This window comes from Haliotis asinina, chromosome 11 (genome assembly GCF_037392515.1).
Source record: "Haliotis asinina isolate JCU_RB_2024 chromosome 11, JCU_Hal_asi_v2, whole genome shotgun sequence".
In the NCBI taxonomy this organism is placed as follows: Eukaryota; Metazoa; Mollusca; class Gastropoda; order Lepetellida; family Haliotidae; genus Haliotis; species Haliotis asinina.
In genome coordinates, this window is record NC_090290.1 from 23,581,998 (window position 1) to 23,609,542 (window position 27,545).

Below are 27,545 nucleotides of genomic sequence, written 5' to 3' on the forward strand. Positions count from 1 at the left end.
TCATGGAGCTGTTTGGGGGAAATATTTATGTATTTTTAGTGCTTAATTAATGTATGCGTCCATAGCTGTTGAAATTTGTTGAATGATAATAAACTTTTCATGACTTTAGGTTCTGTTCTGTTGTTGTTATCCTAAAAGATTTTACCATTATGCAACAGTATAAAATACCCGGTTTGGTACCTGTGAGACATGAAACAACCTCGGTGGAGCGGGTAAAGGATCGGCATAAGTAAGTTTCAGTTTCATGGAAACTAGGTTGGAAACTAGGTTGGAACCTTCAATAAACTCATACATGGAAACCAGGTTGAAACCTTCAATAAACGCAATACATTGAAACCAGCTGGATCCTGCGTGGAGGAGTGGAAAATGAAACTAACTGGAAACCACCCTGAAATGGTGCAGTTTCAATTGCATGGAAACTACAATGAAACTATAGGAAACTCCCTGAAAACCAACTGGAAATGTAGGTTTCCGTGACGTTTCCTCTCAGTTTCAGTGTTCCGGAAACCAGCTTATTTTTGTAGTGTTAATGATAATACAAGGTTGAAATGTTCTATAACAGAGGCATAAGTAGATCGATTGAGTCAATCAGAAAATCATTTTGGATTAAATCAACGCCCGTTGCTTTATTCCTTTTTAATTGTTTTATCGCAAATTCTATTTCTTCGCGTGAAATATCGCTGTTACTGGTTTCAGTATTGAAAGTATATGTCTCAGTCAATTTCTCGTCCAAATCAACCTCGTTTGCTTCAAATTCCTCACCTATTCCAACAAAATAATTATAAAAAAGTGTCAACATCGGGATTATTTTCAATTTGTTTACCATGCGCTTTGTTGAGCATTTTCCAATATTCTCTGCTGTTGTGTAAGTATCACTGGCCTCTTCATGTTTGTGTTGGATTCCATCAAGTCAATTACCATCATGTTGTTTTAGTGCATTACTGGCCGCATGTTTGCATTGTTTGTTCATTCCTCAACGTTGTAAAACATGTGTTCTTTGTAGTGCCTGTAATTCACCAGATGAAGGAGCAGGCATACGCTCCAAAACGTCGCTTTATTCACAATAAAGAAGCTGACATCCATGAATCTTGCTTTTGTTATCTGTGTAATCGACAGACGATAGATTCAGAATACTCAAGGGCATTAGGTGATTGCTTCACATTGTCAGTACTGCATGGATACGTCTCATACACGCCGATCCTAAATCAGCCTTAAATGTCCGCTTGCTAATGTCGCACCGAATCAGGTGACGACAGGCGACACCACCTGGTACTTAGGCAAATGATTAATTTGTTTAATTGGGAAAGGTTTTTCGCTTGACTTTGTAAATATCATGAGTATTTGAGTGGTGCCTACGCGTTATTTCGGGTAGGGAATGACAGGATTTGTACGTTCATGCACGAATTAAGGGTTTGTATGACTTGGGATAAAAACGACCTCACTTGAAATCACCACTCCATTTCGCCACAGGTAATTATAACCAGCACACCATACCCAGGTAATTATTGGTAATTTACGGGGGAAGTGAGTTTTGTTTTAAGCCGATTTTAGCAATATTCCAGCAATATCACAGCTGGGGACACCAAAATGGGCTTCACACAGCGTCTCCATGTGGGGAATCGAACCCGGGTCTTCGACGTAACGAGCGAAGGCTTTAATCACTAGGCTACCCCACCGTCTCGTAATTTGCTGCTGATTGACGAACGTCTGGATTAATACATACATCATTTTACACATACATATTTTTCATTCTAATTCTCCCTCAAATGAAATTTAGAAATATGCAATATAATCATATACAGATAGGAAAGATCACGTGAGCTAACTAAAATTGTAAAGGTTGTTGAACACTTGTACTCATTACCCACGTCTTTCAGCGTTGCTCATTCATTAACATTCCGACGGTTGTTGGTTTTGTTTTGAAGTCAAGAATATTTGTAAAACCTTTCAAACAATGTGATTACGTCCTTTGTTAAATAGTGGTTGCACTGCAGATGGATCTCGTAAATGGTGTATTCTTTGGTCCAAACCTATTGTGTCGTGTCGTAAACAATGTTCCAACAACGTTTTACACGTTTTTAATTATCGTCAGTTACATTACGCATTGGCTTGGATGGATAATAGGCTTTGTCTTGTGAGCTATGTAATTAGCTGAAGTGACGGCAGTGCGTTTTAACTTAAGTGGATAACGATGTGAGAATGAAAAACACTGCGACTTCGTGAGCCAAAATGGGATTTGCCTTGTTCAACTTCCTTCAATGTCAGTTACCTTGGCCTTAAGTCGTTCTGTCCCAGATTTGGATAAACCTGTATGAATCGTACAACCAATCTGAGTGAAGAGTTTGTTCAACAACCTTATTTACATCTTACACACCTGGGGCGGTGTGGTAGCCTAGTGGTTAAAGCATCCGCTCGTCACACCGAACATCCGGATTCGATTCCGGAATAGGTATAGTGTGTGAGGCCTATTTCTGGTGTTTCCCACTGGGATATTGCGGGAATATTGCTAAAAGCGTCGTTAAGGCATACTCTCTCACTCACACGGAGAAAGTATCTGGGCTCCTTTGTCATATATTGTATGAATATAAACTGACGAACAAACGAAAGTACACCGGTGTAAGTGTTGCTGCAATCCCAAGTTTGCGTTCCAACTAATGAAATTACTGAAGAATGATTGTATAGAACTCAACCATCATGCTCCATTTGCAAAATGCAACCCAAACTATTTGTGCGCGTTTTGCACGCATTTTCGCAAAATTGTGATCATTGTCACATGCACGAGCGCTTCTCGTACAGAGGGTATAAACGCTGTTTTTCGTGAAAACTGAACAATCACTGGACAAATAACTAACGAGAAAAAGCCAGGAATGACGTCGGCGCATCGAGAGCGGGCCACAGGAAGAAATGGGTGCTTCAAACAGCAATATTGCAAGGACATCGTATTTTGGCTGTTTAACCGTTTCAATATGGCAGGCCAGGCGTGTCATCGACCCAGAAGTGAACATCTCAGAGTCACAACATCCAAACAGGATCGCTATTTGCGGGTTATTCACCTACGCAACCAGATGTTGATGGTGATGTCATCAGTACCCACATCACTGGGTCATTGCATGAGCCGATTCCAACTGACAAGACGACTTCGTGCTGCTGGCATACGGGCTTACCGACCGCTGTGTGGAACAACTTTGACCTTCCACCATGGTAGGTACCGTCTGCAGTGGTCATCACTACATCGTTGTTTATTGATACAATGTCATTTTGCTGATAAAACACGTGTATTGTAGTGTGCTTCAACATACATTTTCCATTTCATCAAAATGGTTTAGTTATTTCTATCTTATTGGTAGAAACACAACCTGTGTACTTTCCTTTGCTCGTCAGTTTACGATAGGAACCGTTGATTACTGTAAATATGTTGATCTAAGACACTAGGTCCAAAAACCAGTGGGTGAGAAACGTTTGTGTGATCACTTGTATGAAACATAGTTTTCATGTCGAAATCCAGGTCCGTGATTGGTTACTCTCTGGTGATGACGTTACCTCAGGTTAAAATGTCTGCTCTCCTGACTGCAATTTACTGATATGTTACTCGTTTATCGGAAAAAAACGTATTTTCGTCCCTGCTGAGATTAATTTCACGCCGCCCTCAGCAATATTCCAGCTATAAGGGGGCGGTCTGTAAATAATCGAGTCTGGACCAGACATTCCAATGATCAAAATCATAAGATTCGTTCTACGCAATTGGGTTACGATGACATGTGTCAACCACGTCAGCGAACCTGACCATTCGATCCTGTTAGTCGCCTCTTACCACAAGGATAGGTTACTGAAGATCAGTCCTAACCTGGAATCTGGCCGTAGGATGAACGTTTCTAGTTTTGTCAATGCAGAATGTCTTTGTTTAGTTTATTGTTTGGGGTTTCCAACAGACAATCTGTAAAAATAAATATTCTGTTGTATCCCCAGTCAAAGATCTCCCGGAGAGAACGCCGGATCTCAGCTGAATATCACGCTTTTAGTAATAAGAAGAGCATGAAGTAGGTTTTGTAGCACTATTGAATATTTGCTTGCGAATTCATCACCGACTACTTGTCCATTGACTGACCTCGGTTGGAAACTACCGACTAGTTGCATAGTTGCATGACGCAGCTCTCAGCGCTACAACTGCGGAGTAACGAAGGTATTTACTTGAAAGCGCCTATATTTTCCCTTTGTGGACACGCGTTTCTATTCTATTTTGTCAAAAGAGTATTAATGTATTAAAAGATGCAGTAAGGCACTGTCGGTAATAGACAAAAAAGATCCAAAATCCAAAAATCCATTCCTCAGTGTTAGGGAGGAGGAAGGTAGGAAACGCATAAGGCAACTTTACTTAGGAGATGTTAGTGTAGAAATAATCAATGGAGGCTTTTTATGATCAATGTAGGTTTTTAAGTCCAAAAGTCCAATATAAAATTAGGCTTATCTTCGATATGAACGATTGCTGGCGTAAAAAAGTAATAACTCTAATATTGAAACTATGAAGATTGTGCCTACCATGGAATCTAACTATCACTATCAAAACATATGTAATGGCTCGGTTAACCATCATTTGAAAGGACATTGGATATTTAGTTTTTAGGCTTCTCGGAGACAGAACAGGATGAAGTGTACTTAACCATTATATTATCTACTCGTATCTTCTGCACAATACCCGTGAAGATCAGGGGTAGACTTTCTCTTCAGTAACCCATGGTTGTCGTATAATGGACACCTCACATTCCCCACATCTATTGTTTAAAGATTGTACGTTAAGGCATACTATTGCAAAAAACCCATCAGTTTTCAAACGTGTTCAGCTCTTGTCCAAATGTTAAGCAATGTGGGTAATGAAGGCTTCACAGTTAAGACTTTTGATGTACTAGTATTCAATGGGTGTCGTGACAACAGTGAGCAACAGGTTTTTCTCTTCTATGACTCTCATCATGGCAGCGGTACTTTCTTCTCTTGGGAGCAAGTCTGTCCCTAGATTCGAGTGGTTGATGACGAGTTCAGTGTCTTCTTTTTCAGTCTTGATCAAGTCGAGGAATTTGTATATGTTTGGATGGCCGAGCTTCTTCATTCCCCAGTGCAAGCCTTCCATGATTGGTTGTTCTTGGTCCCACAGTGGCGAAATGGTTCCAAATTTCCCTGTCACCATTAACCCACTGCAGTGCGATGTAGCTTGCAACCTGGTCGATTTGGGGGTCTTCTGACTCAGGTTGTTGTATGGCATAAAACCAGGTATCTCATATGTCACATGGTCGAAACAGGACAAGGGCACAGGAATGGCCATATGTAATTTAGATGAGCTAGTTTCTGTCAAAACGACAAGCTATGATTAAATCTCAGTAAATTTAGGGGTTCTATTTCAAATAAACATTACCTCATGCCCTATCAAAACAGTCCACAATTTACAAGTGAGCTGATTTCTCCAATTGGCCTAAGCTACCTTCTACTGATTGTGAGAAGTGTTAACCAGTGATACTAATTTAAAGGCACCATAGTCCCACTCCACAGTCCATTAACCTCCTAATTCTTTATCCAAACATTCACATCAGGGGAAAGTGAAATTAAATCGCCGTAAGAGGGGACGGGTGGTCCGTCTAGCTGACTTGGTCGACACGTCATCGGAATCCAAATGCTTAGATCGATGCTTATGATGGTTCTCACTGGATTGTCTGGTCCAGACTCGTTTGTTTACAGACTGTCGCCATATAGCTGCAATACTGCTGAGTGCGACGTAAAACTAAATTCACTCACTCACTTTTTGCAGAGACACTGCTGCTTCCTTGTATTTCTCACATACCCTGTAGGCTGCGCAGTGATGTGCTCCACAATTACATATCCGGGATATATTTCCAATACAGTTTCCCACTTCGTACTCAACACTGTACCTATGACATGAAGCATTTTCCAACGCATCCATTCCCGTGTAAGAACTGGTCTTTCAGCAGTCTCAGCACTTCTTGGGATAAACATAACGAACACTCTAAAATGGGTAATTATCACCACTTGATACAGACTAGGTACTGATACCGTCATCAGAGGCTCAATAAAGACAAAACAAAAGAGTTAGTGATAAAATGCAAATTCCTACAATTAATTTTATTTGGGTGACCATTTGTTTGGTAATTTTGCATTTCTGCTATGTTCAGTGAAATAATCTGTCCCTCCATGATGACATACAAAAACAGATGTTGCACTTTAACCATTTGTGTGCAGATATGTTGTATATCAAAATTGGTGATAGTTAACCTAAGGACTACAGGGACATTCTCGATTGTGTCAATAATATCGCAGCAACGTGAAGACGAAATGAAACGTCGGTGCATTTTTTAAGGTTGTTGGGGTATCTGGCCACCTCCCTCTTTCAGTTACTGGATCATATACCAGCACTGGTCCGCAGTTAGAGTCGTACCACCAACCTGCCCCGTAGAGAGCTGCACACCCATATGGATCCTTGTCGTAAGTGCTGAATGGAACACCCACGAGGCTGCCTGATCCAATAGAGGGGTTGGCAGCAAACCCGTCAATTAAGTTGCTGAGGTCTGCCCTGAAGGTGCCGTAACTGAAAGAGTAACCTTCAGCCTCGCTACTCACGTTGAAGTCATCATAGACAACCTGTAAGCCGGTGATACTATTTGGTTTAATCGTCAATCTGTACTCCCCTTGGCTTGTAACGGCATGCATTGCCTCCAGACCCATCCATGAGGCGAACTTGACGAAAAAGCCATTTTTGTATTCTTCGTATGTTTTGTTCAGGTCGCCTGGATTTATTCGTGAGACGAAGTATCCAACAAGAAGGTTCTGCTGTTGCTGACAGACAACAAGAAGGGCTTTGTCGTAATTCTTTGGTTGTATTGCCGAGACGATAGACCCAGAACCTTCAAGTTCTATACAGTCTGAAAGGGGAAAGTATTATAACCTACGTAAGTGGGAAATACTCTATTTGCTTTCTTTCGTATATCTCTTAAATTTCTTAAATTGTCTTCATCGTGTATGCTTCATGTTCGTGTCAGTGTTCAAAGCTGAATTTTTCGCACCCCCTATAGTACTCAGTGACACCGACCCGAATTGCGAAGTTTAATCACACTGGCCAAACAAAAACAAGGGCGAGTAATTTGTACTGTTTGTTGAAAGGCGTGCGACTCAATTCACACGCTACGTGTATTTGTTTGAAAAGCTGACACGGGTTCGAATCCCCACATCGGTAGAATGTGTCAAGCCCCTTTTTGGTGTCCCCCGCCGTGATGTTGCTGGAATATTGCTTAAAGTGGCGTAAAATCAAATTCAGGCAAACAGTGTGTCATAAACGAACGCAGAGGTTTGAATGTTCTTTTTCTCTGATTTAAAGACATTTTCACTGTATCATTTCCGTAGTGTAACACAGGTAGATTCACCTAGGGGTATTGTTAGACTGACTTACCGTAGCGGTATCTCTGACAGAATGTGTCATACCAGACCCCGGGGCAGGTGCAACTGTACCCATCGGGATTCAGAGTGCCACCATTTTCACACGGGTTTGCCTTTTACAAAATCACAAAAGTAATTTTAACACCCTCAACAAATGATATAAAAAATGTTTTTAATGTTCTAAGTAATATGCTTCCCCATTTTCTGGCATCACAGGATGACAGGTTTACTACTGAAACATACGTAAAGTATTCTTACAATCACCTGATTTAGCTGTGCAGATAATGCTATACTTTTGGTGATGCCTTCAGATTTCTCCGCTGTTATAATTTGATATTTTGTTGCAATGTGAATATCAGTTGTTTAAAAGTATAGTGACATGATTGTTATCATTCTTGAAACTGTTTCTTTACTTTAATACGGCCGGTATTAAGCTCGTTCCCGGCTCCCTGTGCTAACCCCTGGTACTGGATTTCCTGTGACAAGCCTGTCCAACAACTTGTTCCAAACTGCGCGACCGCTAGATATGACTATACCAGACCTAGGCAAGTGTACAACAAAGCTGGGCTGTCAAAGTTGTTAACAATCTTACTAGTTAGGTAAGTAATGGCAGGGTGATGACATGGACAAATTGTTATTCCTGGAAGGATTATCGGTTCCATACTGTCATCCGACGACCATTCAAAATGGTATGACACGTTGTTTGTCACCGGAAGTGCTAAGGTGATGACCTACTCATGGGCCCAATTCGAATACTTCCATTATGCCACATATATTCACCGAGACAAAACTAAATACCACAAATCTAAGTAACATGGTCAGTCGCCTTCATATGGTCAGACTGTTGTTAAGTATGAATATAATTTGATATACTTACGATTTTAAAAGAAGAACACTTTTCATTGGTTGGTAAAACACCACAGTCTCCCAATGGCCAATCAGATCCCAGAGAACACAACTCACTGCCATCATCATCCTGGCAAAACTGTCCTGATTTGCACTGAGAGTGTTTCAGGCACTTGGCTCCACATTGAATTCGGCTGATGGTGGGGACAGTGAGCAACGTGGTGTTCACCGACTCTCTCTTAGCACATGCGACGAAGTTCTCCTGGGTAATCTGTTGACTCCTGACTAAGAGCACCATGGCCACGTTGAACAACTTCATCAAAAACATCTCAGCTGCTGGTCAACCCTTATGGCTGTGCCCAATATCTAATAAAGTGTCCTTCCTATGTTGAAGTATCTGTGTTTAGTGTGGAAGTACTCATTAAATAATACGAGTGTAATTTCACTAATAAGGTTTTCTTTCACCGTGAGTTTGGCCGATCAATACACATGTGTCTAACTTATATAACTGTCAGTAACTGTTCAAGCAGTATGTCTGCATCCACCTGGAGAGCACGTTTCCAATCATGAGACACGTGTGGACGCAGTGTGCTTAAACTATGCATGTGTGTAGCTTTGAACGAACAGTATGAACGGAGCTATGTTCAGTCCATTGGCTTTGTTCACTCAACAGGTCTCAACTCAATCCACACGGCTGATTTCAGCAAGAGTTCCACTCTACAATCATACTTAGTGTTCATTTAGTGTTCATTGACATTCACCATCAACGTTTCTTGTATTCTGCCTCCACTTGACATTTCTGTAAAGAAAAATGCCGCAGATATGAATAAATAATTATATATTCAACTAAAATAGGAACGCATGGGTACTTCTGTAATAGTGAGTGAGTTTTGTTTTAAGGCGCACTCGGAAATATTCGAGTTATATGGTGGCGGTCTGTAAATAATTGAGCCTTTACCATCGAAAGATCAACAGAAAGAGCATTGATCTGCGCAACTGGGAAATGATGACGTGTAAACTAAGTTAGCGAGACTGACCACTTGAGCCTGTTTGTCGCCTTTTACGTCAAGCATAGTCCCCTTTTCTGGCAAACATGGGTTGTTGGTTTCCACCCCGAATCTTCACGGATCTACGATTGTAATAAATATATCAATCTAATCAGCTCAATAAGAAATAGATTTGATCAAAGGTGACCTTCTTGAGAGTGCTGGGGTTTTTTTTGAAAGTATGCAACAGAACCGAGAGAGATCCGGTTGTCATGGGATTTTTAATTTACTGTCAATTTGTGTATCTCTCAAGGAATTACCATTCCCCGGAGCATCACATAGGCTGGATCATCTGCTTGAGGACACTGAACATTCATTGTTGTGTTTCCTATCGCCATGGTCACAAGATAGCCAAGGGATTAACCCATACAAAGGGTATTCAATTGACTGTCCATCAATAACCCTTTTCAGCCCCTCGGAAAGAAAATGTAGAAACGTCACGATCGCAAAACAGCCAGAAAACATCGCCTTGAAAAATTGTATTTCGGTTAAGTGGCGTGCTTTTAGCGAGAAAGGAGGATATAAAGACCGTTCTACATCTTAAAACAATTGTGTTTGTGCAAATTCATGCGTACCTTTTCAGGGTTTTAAGCATTTCGATTGGAACCATCACTGCTAACTTCTAAAACTTATCGTACACTTCCAAATGTCAATATTTTGTCTCTTCAAATTGTAAACAACGGGACATCCTCAGTTATCCAGCCTACCATCCCCATTTTCTCTGAGTGAGTGTGCTTTTAGACAGCTTGCAGCAATATTCCGGCAATATCACAGAGAGGGACATAAAAATTGGTCTTCACACATTGTTTCCAATAGGGGAATGAAACCCGGGTCTTCAGCACATCGAGAGAACGCTTAACCACTATATTAACCCCCGCCCACCCCACCTTCATATTTCCCTTTAGTGTGTATGTTTGTATGATAGACTGTATACTATAAATGTATACTGTAAATCGACCGTGATGGTGAGTTATGTAAAATGTCATGCTGACAACACACTTCAGTAAATGACATTTTTGTATTCCTATTCATTCATACTGACTACAGTGGCTATAGCATGACAAATTTGAAGGGATCGGATGAAAAAGCATGCATTGAAAGAAGATCCGTCAGTAATGGTTCGCAAACGGAAACATTTTCCGTTATAATGTGACGATAACAGGAAACTCTTTTGATAACCGTTAAACAACATATCTGTCGTGTAATAAAGAACACATTTTTATCTTCAAAGAAGAATTTGTTCCTTTGCTTAGATCAAGAGAGAGTCAATAAATGGCAACAACATAGCTAAAGCCATAGCTTATTCCAAATGTGACTTCAGCAAATTTGTCCAGTTACTTTTTCAATCTATCCACCTTCTTCATAGAAACTTTGTATATCGGTGTATGTATGTATTCTTCAATGTAACTTTTTATGGCATTGTATGATATGCTGTACATCAAAACTTGAAACTAAAAACGTATTTGTTATTGGTAAAATGTTATTCATAATGTTTGTCAATATTGTACTTCCACTTACCCTCTCCTCAGACTCGCTAATATTCGCGCGGCTGGTTGAGTCCGAGCTCGTTAGGCCGAGGACCCACCCAGCTGCGTGAATATTGGCGAGTGAGGAGTTTATTGCTCTTAAACCTAAATCATACATATTGGCGCCCTAGGGTTGCTTGTGCAATGTCTTTTGTCACTCAAAATACATTTTCCGAAGCTTCGAATGGAAGCATTTCGAGTGTCAGTTCTGTCAGGGTCTGTCTGAAAGGTGACAAAAATATGTAGATGCAGTTGTGAATGGTTCTTCTGATGAGGATTTACTGCGAGAGTCATTTGACCAAATGAATAGTTGAGCAGAAAATGAACCGATGCTTGCTTCTTAACAGACAGAAAATGAAAGTGCACCCCTCAAAATACCAAACGTTTTGGCAAGCCTCTCAGTTTCTGAATATCAAAGCTTGGAAACTCTCGCAAAAATAAAGTACCGAAAAGAAAAGCAATGAGCAATGCGGATTTTCGATTCCTGGCAATATGAAAGGGATGGGTGTAAATCCCAATCAGACAGCAAAATATTACGTATATCTGAAGATCTGAATAGGACACTGAGTCTGTCACAGAGGTAAGGACTCAAAGGGGTGAATGGGTTTAGTTTTACGCCGCCTTCAACAATATTACAGCTATATGGCGGCGGTCTGTAAATACTCGAGTCTCGATCACACAATCCAGTGTTCAACAGCACGAGCATCGATCTGCGCAACTGGGAACCGATGACCTGTGTCAACCAAGTCAGCGAACCTGACCACCCGATCTCGTCAGTCGATTCTTACGACAAACAGGGGTTACTGAAGGCCAATATTGCAACCCGGGCCTCACGGGTAGGGAACCAAAGGGGAGGCCAATACAAGGGCAACATAATTCACGAGATTGTTATTTCAATGCAGAAATTCTTGCGCCAAAGTGGTCGATGTAAACCTCACCATCGATCTCGCTTTTATGAGTTCAAGTTGTCCATACAGACTTGACCAAAGGTCACTGAGGTCAATAAATACTATGGTGATTGCTTAAAATCTTAAATTTAAAAAGAAAATGAAATTCATATCGTTTTTCTTTTAAAAACAACAACAACAAACAAAACAAACATGACGACGGCTACAATGCAACTTGTATGCAATGTATGTACAACGTGATAGCAGATTATTGGGCTGTGATGCTTTGGGACTCGAACCCGCGCCGCAGACACTATAACCAGTAGGCTACCTCACAGCCCATACACGTACGAGGGGATGTCAATATGTTTTGAGCCTTGCATAGAAAAACACAAAATATTGGTATGAACCACTTTTATTTTTCAACATAGTCCCCTTGTGAGTGAAGACACTTGTTCCATCTTTTCTGCCAGTCGCTGATGCCATCTCTGTAGAAGGCGCCATTTCGGTCCTCAAACCACGCCTCAGTAGCAGCAATAAGCGCATTATCATCCTGAAATCTACGACCATGCAAGTGTTTCTTGAGATTTGGGAATCACTTGGTGCCAGGTCTGGAGAGTAGGGTGGATGCGGCAAGATTCGTACCTGCATTCATGGACAACAGCGGCTGCAACGCGAGACGTGTGTACTGGAGCATTGTCTTGATGTAGAAGAATACCACGTCTGTTCTTGCCCCGGCGCTTCTCCTTGATTGACTGTCGCACTTGCCTCAACAAGTTAGCGTAATATTCCCCATTCATTGTTCTTCCTTTTGGTAAGTAATCTATGTGGATGACGCCTTTGCTATCCCAGAAGACTGTCGCCATTACCTTCTGCACTGATATGGAGGCTTTGAACTTTTTGGTCCTGGGAGAAGTGACATGTTTCCATTCCATGGATTCTTGTTTGCTCTCAAGATCATAGTGGTGGATCTGGGTCTCATCACAGGTTACTAGCCTAAAGTGAAAATCTTCTGGATTCTTGTTGTATCTGGTTAGCATGGAGTTGCTGATGGTGACCCTTGTTTGCTTCGTTTCATCTGTAAGCATTCTCGGCACCCATCTTGCGCACACCTTAGACATGACGAGATGTTCATGAAGAATTGTCTCGATGGATCCGTGTGAAATGCCTGTGGTCTCCTCTAACTCGTGGAGTGTGATTCGACGATTTTCCAGCACAAGTCTGTGCACTCTGTCAATGTTTTCCTGACTAGTGCTTGTTGTTGGGCGACCTGGGCGGGTGTCATCTTCAAGACTCTCTCTACCATGCTTAAATTCATTGACCCATCGTTTGATGGTAGCAGATGAAGGGGAAGACTTCCCATAAACTGCTGAAAGCCTTTCTTCAATGTTCTTCGCCGAGTTTCCTTCAAGAACTAAAAACTTAATTACTGCTCTATACTCAATTTTATTCATTTTCACTGCCGTGAGGGGGGTCTCTTTCTGTCAATGTGAGCTGTTCAATAACTTCTGAGAGCAGGATACCAAAACTTATATCTCACATCAGCTACACCCCAAGGTTCAATGTCGTACCATAGGCTGTGACACCTGGGTATGAAAAATGCTCAAGGCTCAAAACTTATTGACATCCCCTCGTAATTAAGTGAGGTATCTTAATGGTTATAATGCCTGCGGCGCGGGTTCGATTCCCCGCAAAGGGACAAAGTGTACAGCCCATGCGTTGTTCCCCGTTATACTGCTGCTAACTTTGTACACATTTGGAACGTGGCGGTGCTAGAGTGGCATTTGACATGCAATGAATGGATGAAACGCCAATATACGAACACCTCACACCAAAGATACTGGCATCCTGTTCTGTCCTTATTGGAGGGATATGTTGTGGGTTTTAGGTTTAAATCAGGTTATGTAATATTGTAATATAGCAAAGATTCACATTCAGTGTAAACTTTGTAGCGTCCAAATCTTTATCATAAGCCGTTAATGTGACATGAATGTCGTTACACACAGTCAGTGTTTGCAGTGTAACTCCAAATTACCTGTAGCACTAAATAAGCTAAACTGGAAAATCACTGTAATTTGTAGAAGTACAATCATACGGAAATATGATTTTAGTTGTTACTGTTATAAACTAGAAGTAGGACATGTGTTACGACTTAAATTGTAATAAAATCGCAAATTGTAATAAAAATGTGTGTACATTGTTATACGTAAATTGTAATAAATTGACGGAAACTGTAATTATTTTATAGTTGCGGTAAAATGTAATTACTACTAACACATTAAGTGTAATAAACGTTTTAACCACACGTTAATACAGTTGGATGGTACAATTACACACAGAAAGGTGAAAATAAACAAATGGTATGCTGAAAAATTAAACTGAAATATAGAATGTTGAAATAGATTATTTTGAGCAATGAATATGATTAACCATTTGATTTAACATATTTATTCCTGAAAACGAGTGGATAGGCAAACAAGCTAGAAGCTTACTTTAATGCCTCTCCAATGCACTTTACAAAGGTAAATAAACCAACGTTCTAATAAAAGATAGTCACATGACAAACCACACGGTTAATACACATGACGCTAGTTGATGGTTAATGTTTCAAAAGCAACCAAAATATTTCTTAAATCTAATAATTCTCAACCATATTTAGTATCAAATCTACTAGAAGCAGTGACGAAGACGTAGACGGATTTTAATATGGCTAGATTATCAAGATCAGATAATTCACTATATCCATACAAGATTGTCTTTAAGCTGTATCCATGTTTGTAATATTCTGCATCATTCCTTAGTAAAGTGTAGTTAGGAGTACAGACAAGTAGATGTTTGGTATCTTCGCAATGAGCGCCACAAGAACAGGAAGCATCGTTTCAAAGATGTCTTTCAAATTTATGATAGTTCAAATCACTACAGCCTACACGAAGCCTGCAGTGAATAATTTATCAAAATCGACTTCCATAATTCAGATCAAATCCAAATGTATCCAGGCTGGGGGTTATTGTTTCAATAAATGATTTGGGGGATTAGATCATTTTAACTTCATTTGGTAAAGCATTCCAAAGAATTGCTGTAAAGGATCTTGAAAAAAGAATTGTTTTTACGCGAATGTTTTGTAAGTTTGGTGAATCTCTTAAGTTAATTACTGAATGAATTACTGGCCGAAACGCTGTCTGGGACAAGAGTACATAAGTAGTCTGGTGCTTTGTCGTTTATCATTTTATGGAAGAGGGTTATGTATACGTCTAACCATTTAACATTTATCATCATTTGCTTAACATATTTACAGATATGTTCAAGGCCACTAATGACGTACGTTACATAGTAGATAGACCCGTTAAAACCCCTTCATCTGTATATGTGTATACAGATCATAACCTGAATAGACACATGCCGAAAAAAACCTCAATTAGAAACGTTTGGATTTATCCATTGAAAAAATTAATTTGAAAATAAAGTTATAAATGTCTTTGATTAGATTAAAAGAGTATTTTGCAGACTGTAAATGTACAACCTTAAAACGAATGATACAAGGGACAGTTGACGACCGGATATCGATTTTATTTCAGGACGAATATCAATGAAGTCATTTAGCAAATAGCACATTTGTTTCCATAATTATCTATCAATTTGAAGGTCGCCCAATTCAACTCGTGTCCTCACATCTTCACAAGGCACCCTGGTACTACTTGTAGTAAAAATCTGTCAATTCGCCCTTGAGTCACCGGGCTAGCGATTTTGTTTTCGCTTGTATGATGTATGAAATCAGCGAAAAAGACGCGTGTTTACTGTTATTACAATGTACGTAAATATTTGTTACATGTACCGCAACTAAACTTGTTCCTGTTTAAGTCAGTTTTTATATGATTTACTGTTTTATTAAAATTTACGTCAAAGGTTATTACAATTTGCCGCAAGTATTACAGTTTACGTTTTAATCACAGTTTATGTCGTAACAACCTGGTATTTTTCAACACATGGATACAGCAACATAAAACCAAACTAAGCTTGTAAATTCATTGTTTAGACGTTTGTCCTAATTGTTGTCTCTGTATACGAAATCTGATACTTCAACCTAAACACTCACCTGGACCTTTGGGAATTAGTAAGAACTGGACGAGCGTGGTCAACGCACGATGAATCGTTGTGGTGGTTGATTTGTGACTGTTGAGCATTCAGACAAGCGGTGTCGTTGTAACGTCACTGAAGATGTTACCTGATTGTCTCGCTCGCTAACCAAGCGTTGAAGAAAGGATGCTTTCAGTGTTTCTGCAAGATGGCTGTTGTCGAAACAATAGGTCTATTTCAATCCCAGCAGCAACAAAACTCTTCTGTTTCTGTGTATCGATTTTTCGCGGGGAACGTGAAACACATGCACCCTGCTGCTTTGATTCAGTTGCTGTTGACGTTATTCTCAGTCAGAGATTTAATGACTGAAAACAACATTAAAGCTGCAATCTCATTATGCTTTGGGATATTCATCAACCTTTAGCCATTTACAAAAGTCGCGAGCCATACCTTGACTATTGTGGTGGTGTTTATCATCATTGTTAGGAAAACAGTTGGAGATAAGCTTACTATTCTTGGGACATGTCTCTACACTGTCACTTTCGTGTTAGTTTCCATCTTTGACATGCAGGAGGTTTACTCCAGTTCTTTGTCATGCTGCTAGCATATAATTGATTTTGAAACAGGTGAAAACAGTAAGCCTTGGGTATTTCCTGCCATTCCGAAAAAGTGATTACTGAAAAATGATAAAGACGAAAACAATGTCGATAATACTTGCTTTTTGTTTTTCTGTTCCGATGTTCACTATCCATTTCCATTACGGTAAGTAAACACGCAGGTGTATTACATGTGTTTTGCAAAATTCGTCAACATATTTCTCGTCCTTCATTCAAACGTGTCCAGGCGTTTAACAAGTTGACAACAATAAAGTCAGTTGTCATTTATTGTCTGGCTGAGTGGAAAAACAAAAAGGGTTGTGGTCGCATGTTTCTCATTCTTGATGTGATGAATGGTCTGTATATTAAACTATACACATTCATTGTTTACTAATGATCCAGATGTGATCTCAGTTGTTAGACAGAGCGTCTGCTTTGAAGAAGAGTAGCTTCATGTCCTTGATCAAGCAGAACTTGTAGATCGAGCAGTGTGCTTAGTTTTACGGAATGTGTAACGGAATAATGGGGTGCGAGTGATGGCAGATCGACACCAAGCCAATTCAACGCCAAAGTGGACGGAACCACCTATCATCCAGAAGGTTGGCATGGTAAGACGAACAAGAATTTTTTTTACCCCCAAAAGTATCCAAGTTCCTCATTATCCTCCAGAACAAGTTCAGTCTCCTCGGAAGAGGGAGGGCCACTTTCAGCATAAGACAGACCATATCCAGGTCAACATCAAGACTCCATTGGACTATGCAGAATTCCGTATCGGTGGTTGAGTTTGGTTTTTAGAAAGCCGCTTTTAGAAATATTAAAAGGGGACCCCTAGAAAAACAAATCAATCATAATTTCATAAGCATTTCCACTCAGAAGAAAGGTTAAAATCCTAACTGAGTTATTTTGAATACAGGACATAAAGCGTACAGATTATCTAAGTCTTTGTTAATCTGATGTTAGGCTCAGGTTCAGCGCTGTATTGTAAACCTGTATCTTAAGCTCATTAGTTTCACTTCGGCCGATATGACATTATCCACAATATAATGTAACTGTAGCTGTAACGCTATTCTGATCGATTGACTAATTGCTTTTGCCCTACAACTTGGCATCCATCAAGGCTTTGTCAATAAACTACATTGTCAGTCAAACATAATTAGATTTAACAACCTCACTAAACATTATCTTTTTAATAAACAAAATTTTACTGGCACAATTAAAGGCACAGTGTCACACATTTTCCACATTATTTTGGCGTGATACATTCAGTTTTTTGGGATTAAAGTCTACTTTCCTTTTTTGGGCCCACTTACTTATTTCAAAATCATCGTTTAACATACTGGAAGATAAAATTGGGTCATCACATATACGGATGTATCATCGGCAAATAATTTAATATTACTCTGTGTAGCAGTGACATTTCATGTTGTATTTAATAATTTCTTTTATTTATAATGTCAATAAAGAAACATACGAAAACATTTCTTGGTGTTATACAGTTTTGTGGCCAACAGTATTTTTTTCTTCAGGGTAGGCCAGATTAGTCGGCATTTTCACGTGCATTTCATGTTTGAGAATCTTTGCCCACACGGAAGATTTTGATTGGTTGATTGGGTGATCTGCTTCAATATGATCATACCTCGTGTCTCGTGGTTTTCACTGCATTCTGAGAGCTGATGATGAGAGCTAGAGTTTGAGAAATCACAGACAAGTCATCTGACCACGGGTCACCGTCAGTCATCACACCTAGGGGTAGCTTCGTCTTATAGATATGTGAGCAGTTATTAAGTATAAACATAAACTTGTGAAATAGATTTTGTTATTAAGTGAAACCAATATTGATGAGTTTGTTTCAAACACCTTGTGGTCATATTTGTGGAAAAAAACATAGAAAAGTCATGTTATCAATGCATTTATTATTTTATCATTGTACTGTGCATATTCGTGTGACCATGATTTACATGTATTTAGTTATATCCCTTCTCTCATAAATGGTGTAAAGTTGAACCTGTGATAGATATCATTGTAATAATTACACATTGTGATTATATTCATCAACTGTTTACAGGGTATTTGTCTTGCTCCCTGTCACATGAATAAACAACGGATTCACACCCAACAGCGAGTGGGGAGTTTCTTTTTTTTAAGAGTAGCTTGTGACATCTGTATATCTTCAACAGTATCATTGATATAAACCAATAAGAGTAAAGGTCCTAAGACTGATCAATGGGACGCCAGCTTCAATTTATTTAACATTTGACTTATACCTATTTATTACTGAGAGCTGTTTCCTATTATTTAGATAATTTTCAAACCATAATAGGAGAGATTTACAGATTCCACTAGCCCATAACTTGCAAAAGACCCTTGTTCCAAACCCTATCAAACGCTTTGCTTATATATATCACAGAATGCGGCGCGTATCTCCTTGCCACTTTCCACCGCCTTGGCTATATAGTCTTACAAATGACTGAACTGGTATGATGCAGAAATACCAGTCGTGAACATGACTGAAATGAAGTGATTACCTATCATTATCTACGAAAAACAATTACACAAGTGATGTTACAACCTCCATTTCTAGACCCAGTGACGACAGTGGACAATGTTCACTCCAGTCTCTGAGCTGATCGGAGTGCACACTTGTTCGTTGTCTGTCAGGGCCTGAAGTCACTTTGAGATAACCCACTGATGGTCGTGACTTGTTACTCCCTTACTAAAACAACACCAAACACTAAAGACAAACTGAACGTCACCTTCATGCGAATTGGAAATTTTGGAGAGTCGACGTCCTGAGAATACCGCGTAGTATGCGTGAAAACTGATAGTTAGTATTGTTGCGAGCAATGTACTATTCATTTGTCGAAAAGTGTGGTGTGAAATAGCGCCTCTAAATATGAGGAAATATCTTTTAAGAAGTGTTTTTCATGGAACCAATTACAAACTTTCAAAGATCGAGTTGCAGGTCTGCATCTGCGTTTATTGTTAATCGACATGAGTATTGAAGAAATATCTTAGGAAAGAATTCCGAGTCTTCCCACTTCCCATTTACTTTGAAAGGGGTCGCAAATGATCACTCTCATGCCCCAAACCCTCACCAAGATTCTATACCGAGACCTAAACATTTCAATGTTGAAAGAAAAGTTGAATATCGACAAAACATGAAGTAAATAGACTTACAGACCTTGCACATCACTCGTTATCCAACCACGCAGATTTGTTGATCATAGACATGTTGTCGCATAGTCTCATGCACGTGCTAGTTAACGCCGTGCTAGAAAACATTCGGAACGAGAAGACACGCGTAAAAAATCAGCCTAAAAAAACCCAAACAAACCTTGGTTCAGTAAAGAATGTAGACGGTTTCGCCGCCAATTCAATAAAGCTAAACGCAGAGTTAAGAAGCTAATACCCCTACCATTGTTAAAAGACTGTACAGAATCGAAAACTTACAAACGTGTTTGGATAAATATATACGAATCCATAAAACTGCACGCCAAAGAACGTGTAGAAATAAGTTAAAGACATCACCAAAGCTATACTGAAATACCCTGAAAAGTAGATGTTTCACTAGAAATAAAAAATGTTCTACTATCTATTCTTTTTATGATTATTATAAAGCTTCAGATGTCAACGACCAAGATGACGACGACAGAAATGAGTCTACACGCAAAAAGCAGATTTTAATTACGATTGTAGCATATTAAATAAAGATAGCAGTCGAGAAGAATTAAAGAGAACTGTTACAAAACCGAAGAGTTAAAGCCACTGGATTAGATAATGTTGAAAATGATTATATGATTGACTCAGTGGATATGAAAATGTTGAAAATGATTATATGATTGACTCAGTGGATATACTAGCCCCATTTTACGCCCACTGCTTCAGTCTTACACTTTCCGCTTGGAAACTTCCCGAATCCTGGCTAACCGGTATTATAAAACTAGCATACAAAAATAAAGGCGACCAAAATGACCCCAATTCATATAACAATCTTGAGTTGTGTGGGAATTTTTTCACATGTATTTTAAATGCTAGACTTTCGGAATTTCTAGAAACAAACAATTTAATTACCCCCGCACCTTCGGGTATCATAAAGACCTTTACAACAATAGATATCATTATTGTTTGACATATACTTGCTAATATAATGTCAACTCAACAACAAAACCTCATCTGCCCGTTTATCGATTTCACAAAAGCTTGCGTGAAGAGATGAATAAGTCTTATAACCGTGAGGGCTTTGGCAGCATGCATTTATGTCGACCTCATCTCCACCATCCTAATGGCTCTTTCTCTCTCTTCAGCTGTTAATCGTGGCTTACCTCTCACACCTGTGTATCATATCATGCATTTTAGTCTCTCTTACTTGAAATAGATGCAAATACTGATTGAATATGCCAATGTTTTTTTCGGCTGATATTGCCATGTGTACAAAAAATAGAAAAACTCTTAACACGGATAATTCTGAATGTTCCTGAACACTTGTCCACTTGTTTTCACTAATGCAAATCAGCAGAAAATGGTTTGAAAAACTGAAATCATAGGAATGATTCTGTTACTAGTTTGCACACTCTGCAACAGCTGTTTCTTGTTTGAATAGTTACAAATGTGTCTTTAAACGGTTTATCTTTGACTCAAAGCAGAATTCTATTTCAACTTTTCTTTTGGGCATCTAAATCACTGTTATCGGTTTATGTCGGCATGGTCGAAATAGGACTATTTAAGTCTTCTGTAAAGATGCATTTTACATAAATATGAGAATTTTGTTTAGTGATTTGCAGAAAGCTGTGTTGTTCAGCTTTCTTGTAAACTAATTCATTAACATATACTTTTTCGGTAATTCATAAAGGCGTTTAGTGTATATTATTCGTAGGAGAAATACATACACGGGCTTGCAATGCAGTCAAAACCTGGTCACAAGATATATGCTGTCACTGACGGGGTCTTGAAACTATACATGAACAAAGGGGTGTTACTAGACTTGCAGACGTCTCTGAGGTAATGTTTTTATAGTTTAAATGATAATTTCCGAAAAAAAACAACTAAAAATATCCCATAACAGACTGGCGTCTTATACTATCCGTTTATCTAGACTTGCGCCTTTAAAGGATAGAATTACTAAACAATATCCATACACGGCCTAGCCTAGGGTCTGACCACCAGTACGAATTCAACTATGCCCACAGAATACTGCCCTATAACACTATGAGGACCCCCCAAGTACTGCTTCGATCTATGGGTTATATCTCATTTTGTAGATAAATCTATTGGCTTGAAATGCGTGTGTATTCGCTCTCATAAACCACGTGACGAACACGTGAATCCGTTAGTAGAACGCAATGGCATTGTTGCTTGAGTGAGTGAGTGAGTGAGTGAGTGAGTTAGAATTTAACGTCACGTCGGCAATATCTCAGCCATATCGTGACGAGAACACTTGAATGAACACTTAAATGAAATATATGCATATTGTAAAAATCTGTCAACGAAGGACAGTAAAACAACTAGCATATCACAATTTTAATTAAAACTAGTATGGAAAGTTAAAACTAATAGCACTATTTAGACAATACAATATAAAAACAGACTATAGATCGCCAACAACTGAAGGTAGATCACCACACTAGGGACCATGGGGACTTACAGTACCTTTGCTACCTACATGGACCCTAGTTGGATTTACATCATCCCTTCAGCTGCTGGCGATTGTACGAAAGGTTAGCCAAAATTAAAACAACAAGAATACTACAATTAAAAACCTGGTAGATTTACTAGTTACTCAAGTTACTAATATAAACTACCAATCATTAAAATACATGTTTACAGCACATACTAATCATAGTTCAACCAAGAAATCAATTTCTTTTAAAAAACCAATGATTAAATGAGAATTAACAGTGTTAAAAAGATCCTTGACAGTTTTGACATTGAAATATTTATCCCTTGTGATGGAGAATTCAATACAGTCAAGCAGGATATGCTTGACCGTGATTCTCTCATCACAAGGGATACAAAACGGAGGATCCTCACTTTTTAACAAGTATACATGAGTATATCGTGTATGGCCAATACGACATCGTCTTAAAATAACCTCTTCAAATCTGGATTGACAACCCAAGTACGTGTAACCAATATATGGTTTTATTTCATGTAATTTATTTATACCTACTTGAGTGTCCCACTTCTTCTGCATCAGATCACGGATGTAAGTTCTAATGCTAGCTTTGTAATCACTGTAAGGAATAGGCAGTGGTGTCACAGATTTGTTGAGTGCTGCTTTAGCAGCAAGGTCAGCCAATGTGTTACCAGAGATCCCTACATGGCTGGGTAACCAACAGAAGACGATGTCGTATTGGCCAGTTGCAAGAGCATTATACAATTCAATAATTTCAATTAAAAGTGGATGTTTACAAGACATATTTTTAATAGCCTGAAGACACGAAAGAGAGTCGGAATATATTATATACTGTTTACGTTTCGGGTGTCGTTGAATATATTTGAGGGCTGTTAATATGGCATTAGCTTCAGCTGTAAAAATAGAACTATTGTCTGGTAATCTAGAAGATATTGTTCTGGATCCAATGACAGTGGCACAAGCAACTGCAGCACCGTCCTTGGACCCATCTGTAAATAAGGATTTATAATTGCTATATTTATGTTTTAATTGATTATATTCTTGTTTGTATTGTAATTCATTGGTTTCTGATTTCTTAAATGTGGTCAATGTTAGGTCCACTTGGGGCCTGACCAACTGCCAAGGAGGAGAAGAAAGAAGACGGGAGGTAGCTATGTTTTCCAGCTCAATGCCGGCAGCAGAAAGAAAGGGTTTAATTCTATGTCCTAGTGGCGGGACAAGAGAAGACTGTTTGTTGTATAATTCCTCATAAAGGGAATTGAAAACACAATTATATGCAGGGTTAGATTCATTAGAGTATAATTTAGTAGTGTACTGTAAAGCTAACTTTATACGGCGCTGCTCAAGAGATGGTTCATCAGCCTCAACATAGAGACTGTCAACAGGCGAAGTTCTAAAAGACCCAAGACAAAGTCTTAGACCTTGATGATGGACACAATCTAATAGTTTTAAGTTGCTTTTGCAGGCCCCACCATAGACGATGGAGCCATAATCAAGTTTAGAACGCACGAGAGATCGATGTAGATGGAGAAGGGTAGCTTGATCCCCTCCCCATTTAGAATTTGAAACCACTTTCAATAAGTCAAGTGCTTTCAAGCATTTAGTTTTAAGGGATTTAATATGGGGTAAAAAAGTTAAGTGTGAATCAAAGATTAGACCCAAGAACTTAGCTTCCTTAACAACTTTAACTGGCGTGCCATCAAGAGATAGTTCAGGGTCTTTATGTGGTTGATATTTACGACAAAAATGTATGCAGTTAGTTTTCGATTTAGAAAATTTAAAGCCGTTTTCAAGACACCATTTATTAATCTTGTTTAAACACAACTGTAGTTGTCGTTCAATGGTATGCATATTTTTACCACGACAAGAAATATTAAAATCATCCACAAATAACGATCCATCAATTGAATCGCTTAAAACCTTCGATAAACTGTTTATCTTTATACTAAAAAGTGTGACAGACAAAATACTACCTTGTGGAACACCCTGGTCCTGATTGTAATGATCAGACAGGGTAGAACCCACACGGACTTGAAATTGTCTGTTATTTAAAAATTTGGCTATGAATTCAGGCAAACGACCTCGCAAACCAAAATCATGTAAATCTCTCAGAATGCCATACTTCCAGGTTGTGTCATATGCCTTCTCAAGATCAAAAAAGATAGACACAGCATGTTGTTTATTGATCAGCGCGTTTTTCACAAATGATTCTAAACGCACTAAGTGATCAAGAGTACTTCTGTTTTTACGGAAACCACATTGTATATCTGTGATAAGGTTATTTGTTTCCAAGTACCAAACAAGTCGATTATTTATCATGCGTTCCATGGTCTTGCAAACACAGCTAGTTAATGAAATCGGACGATAATTGGATGGATCCGCTTGATCACGTCCAGGTTTAGGTATTGGTACTACTATAGCATCACGCCATGAAGAAGGAAATGTCCCGGAAGTCCAAATATCATCAAAAATTGATAAGAGCGTTTCTAAACAGGATTCTGGTAAATGCTTCAAGAGTTGATAATGTATGTTATCAGCTCCTGTAGCAGTGTCATGAGCTTGATCAAGGGCAGTATGGAGTTCATGAATAGAAAAAGTTTCATTATAATCTTCCCCATTATCAGAATTGAAATTAATAATTTTCTTTTCTTGCTGTTTTTGATATTGCTGAAATTTAGGTGTATAATTAGAAGAGGAAGAATGTTTAGCGAGAGTTTCGCCCAGTTTATTAGCAATATCTGATTTATCAGTAAGTAACTGATCTCCATGTTTAAGATGATGGACAGCAGATTTAGTACCTTTACCTTTAATTTTCTGGACCATGTTCCATACCTTGGACATGGGTGTCCGAGAATTTATTTTGGATACATAATTTTGCCAAGATTGGCGTTTACTCTGTTTAAATGTACGCCGTGCTTTAGCATTTAAAATTTTAAATTTATTTAAATTATGCACCATAGGATGGCGACGGAAATAATGTTCTGCTTTTTTCCTTGCCTTCCTAGCTTGTTTGCATTCATGGTTAAACCATGGTTTCCGGATATGTGGAACTGCAGAGGACTTTGGTATACAGTCATCAGCTATGTAATTCAGTTCATCAGAAAAACATTTGATAGCATCAGGAACATCAATAAAAAGTTCAGGTTTAAGTTTGTCAAGACACAATGTCTCATATAAATGCCAGTTAGCCTTTTTAAAATTCCATCTTGAACATGGAGGAACATCAGATGGAGTTACAGATTTCAAAAAAGTAGGAAAATGGTCACTTCCACAAAGATCATCGTGGACTGACCATTCAAATTCATTTAGTACGCTGGAGTCAGTTATTGACAAATCAAGAGCTGAATATGTTCCTGTACCAGGATGTAAATACGTGTCTGCACCATCATTGAATATACATAATTCATTACTTAAAATAAAATCCTCTAGAATTTTACCTTTTGTGTTTGTGGTTGTACTCCCCCAGAGTGGGTTGTGGCCATTCAAATCACCCACGAGTGCACATGGTTTTGGTAGTTCATCATAGAGAGATTGAAGATCAGCCAAAAGGAGAGTCGATGATGGCGGAATGTACAATGAACACAGAGTAAGTGTAATGTTCAAAGTAAGGCGCACTGCAACTGCTTGGAGATTTGTTTTGAGCATCACAGGGCTGTGGATAACGCCATGTCTTACAAGAATGGAGGATCCACCAGTGGCTTTATCACCTGGGGGAGAATAACAATGATATGTGTTGAACTGACGTAAGTTTATAGAATCTGTTTGTCTCAGATACGTTTCTTGTAAACAGATCGCAGATGGTTGAATATCCTGGTCTAGTAGATGAAGTTCATGAATGTTATTTTTAAGGCCTCTGCAGTTCCACTGTAGAATGGTTGAAGAAACTATTTTTTCGGAGGATTTATTGGGGACCTACCCCTTGCCTTTCTAGAGGGCGACAAGCTATGTGCCCTGTGGGGGATGTTTTCGGACACATCCATGTCCTCCAACGATCCATATTTGTTGAACAGCTGGATTTTATTTGTTGAACCTTTCGAGGCTCTGCCACTTTGACATTTTTGTGAAGATACATTTCTTGATTTCACTGGCTGCTTTGCAATGTCTTTCACATTTGGTTCAGAATCAAATTTAGAATGTGACTGGGATTTAGATGCCTTAGATATAGATGCATCCTGAATACGGGATGGCTCTGGAAGTACTTCCGCAGTCTGAGTGGATATTTCGGGTGACAGAATCTGAGGGGAATCAGTATTTATCCATGTCCAGTTAGTTTGACAGCTTATAGACATTTTGGTTATTTTGGCTGTATCAGATGGTGACCGAGATACGGAAGCATACGTTTCCTTGAGTTCAGATTTTTGCACTTGTTTTTTGGCTTCAGCAAAACTAATGTCTTGTGTAAATTTTATTTTGTTGATTTCCATTTGCTGTTTCCAAATGGGACACTCCTTTGAGAAAGATGAGTGATTTCCTTCACAATTGGTACATTTTTTGAAAGTGCTGGTGCAGTCATCCGTCGTGTGAGTTTTCTCACTACAGTGAGCACATGTAACCGATGATTTACATGTATTGACACCATGGCCGTATCTTTGACATTTAAAGCATCTTAAAGGATTAGGAATGTAAGTATCCACATTGATGTTACAGTAGCCAGCCTTTATTGATTTTGGAGCAATCGGACACGAAAAGGAAAACAGGTATGTGTTTGTTTGTACGGTTTCATTATTTCTACGACTTTGGAATCGCTTAACATAAGTGACTCCTTGATCCTTCATTTCTGACACGATATCAAATTCTGTCATGTCAGCAAACAAGTGGTCACGGTCTCGCACTATTCCTTTACTGGTGTTCAAGGTTCTGTGTGCTGAGACCAACACAGGAATGTTCACAAACGATTCAATCGCCATCAGGTTCGTGGCTTGCTGCCGTTTACTGCATTCAACAAGTAAAGCACCTGAGCGCAAGCGTCTGATGTTTTTTACTTCACCTGCAATTCCTTGTATTCCCTTAGGTACCGCAAAAGGGTTGAGTTTCAATGGTGTCTTATCCAGAGTCTCAATTACGACAAAGCGCGGCCAGTAGTCAATTGATTTAGTGGATCTGTGTGCAGTATTATCAGAATCAATGTCAAGTGGACGTTTTGTCTTTTTGGTAGGGGTTTGGTATTCCATGGTTAGTATTTATTGGTTCATCATCCGGGCCCCCCACCCACCACGGAGCACCACAAGGACAATGCCAAAAACAAGCGGATCTCCAGCTTGCAGCACCAAGGACACCCGGATGACACACTCCAGCAGAAAAATCAATAGATTAATAGTTCCACCAGACCGGCCCACGAGCCACCGCCCTCCGGGTATACGACTCTAGGCAAAAAGATACATAAAATGATGCATGTGAAATTACAAACTCAAAATAACCAAGCATGAAAAAGCAAATTAACAGTTTCATAAATTTTGAGCATAGCTGTAGCTCAGGGCTTGGCGTGACCAGCCGATTGATAGAAC

General features: G+C 39.1%; 1 protein-coding gene across 1 annotated transcript; it reads right to left on the reverse strand.

The window, feature by feature from the left end:
* Positions 1–6,285: 6,285 nt before the first annotated feature.
* On the reverse strand, positions 6,286–8,709 carry LOC137256267 (uncharacterized). Its single transcript, XM_067793998.1, has 3 exons — positions 8,312–8,709; positions 7,448–7,547; positions 6,286–6,923 (listed from the first exon to the last, which is right to left on the reverse strand). The coding sequence occupies exons 1-3, from the start codon at positions 8,606–8,608 to the stop codon at positions 6,307–6,309; spliced, it is 1,014 nt and encodes a 337-aa protein (XP_067650099.1). The 5' UTR covers positions 8,609–8,709; the 3' UTR covers positions 6,286–6,306.
* Positions 8,710–27,545: the final 18,836 nt, after the last annotated feature.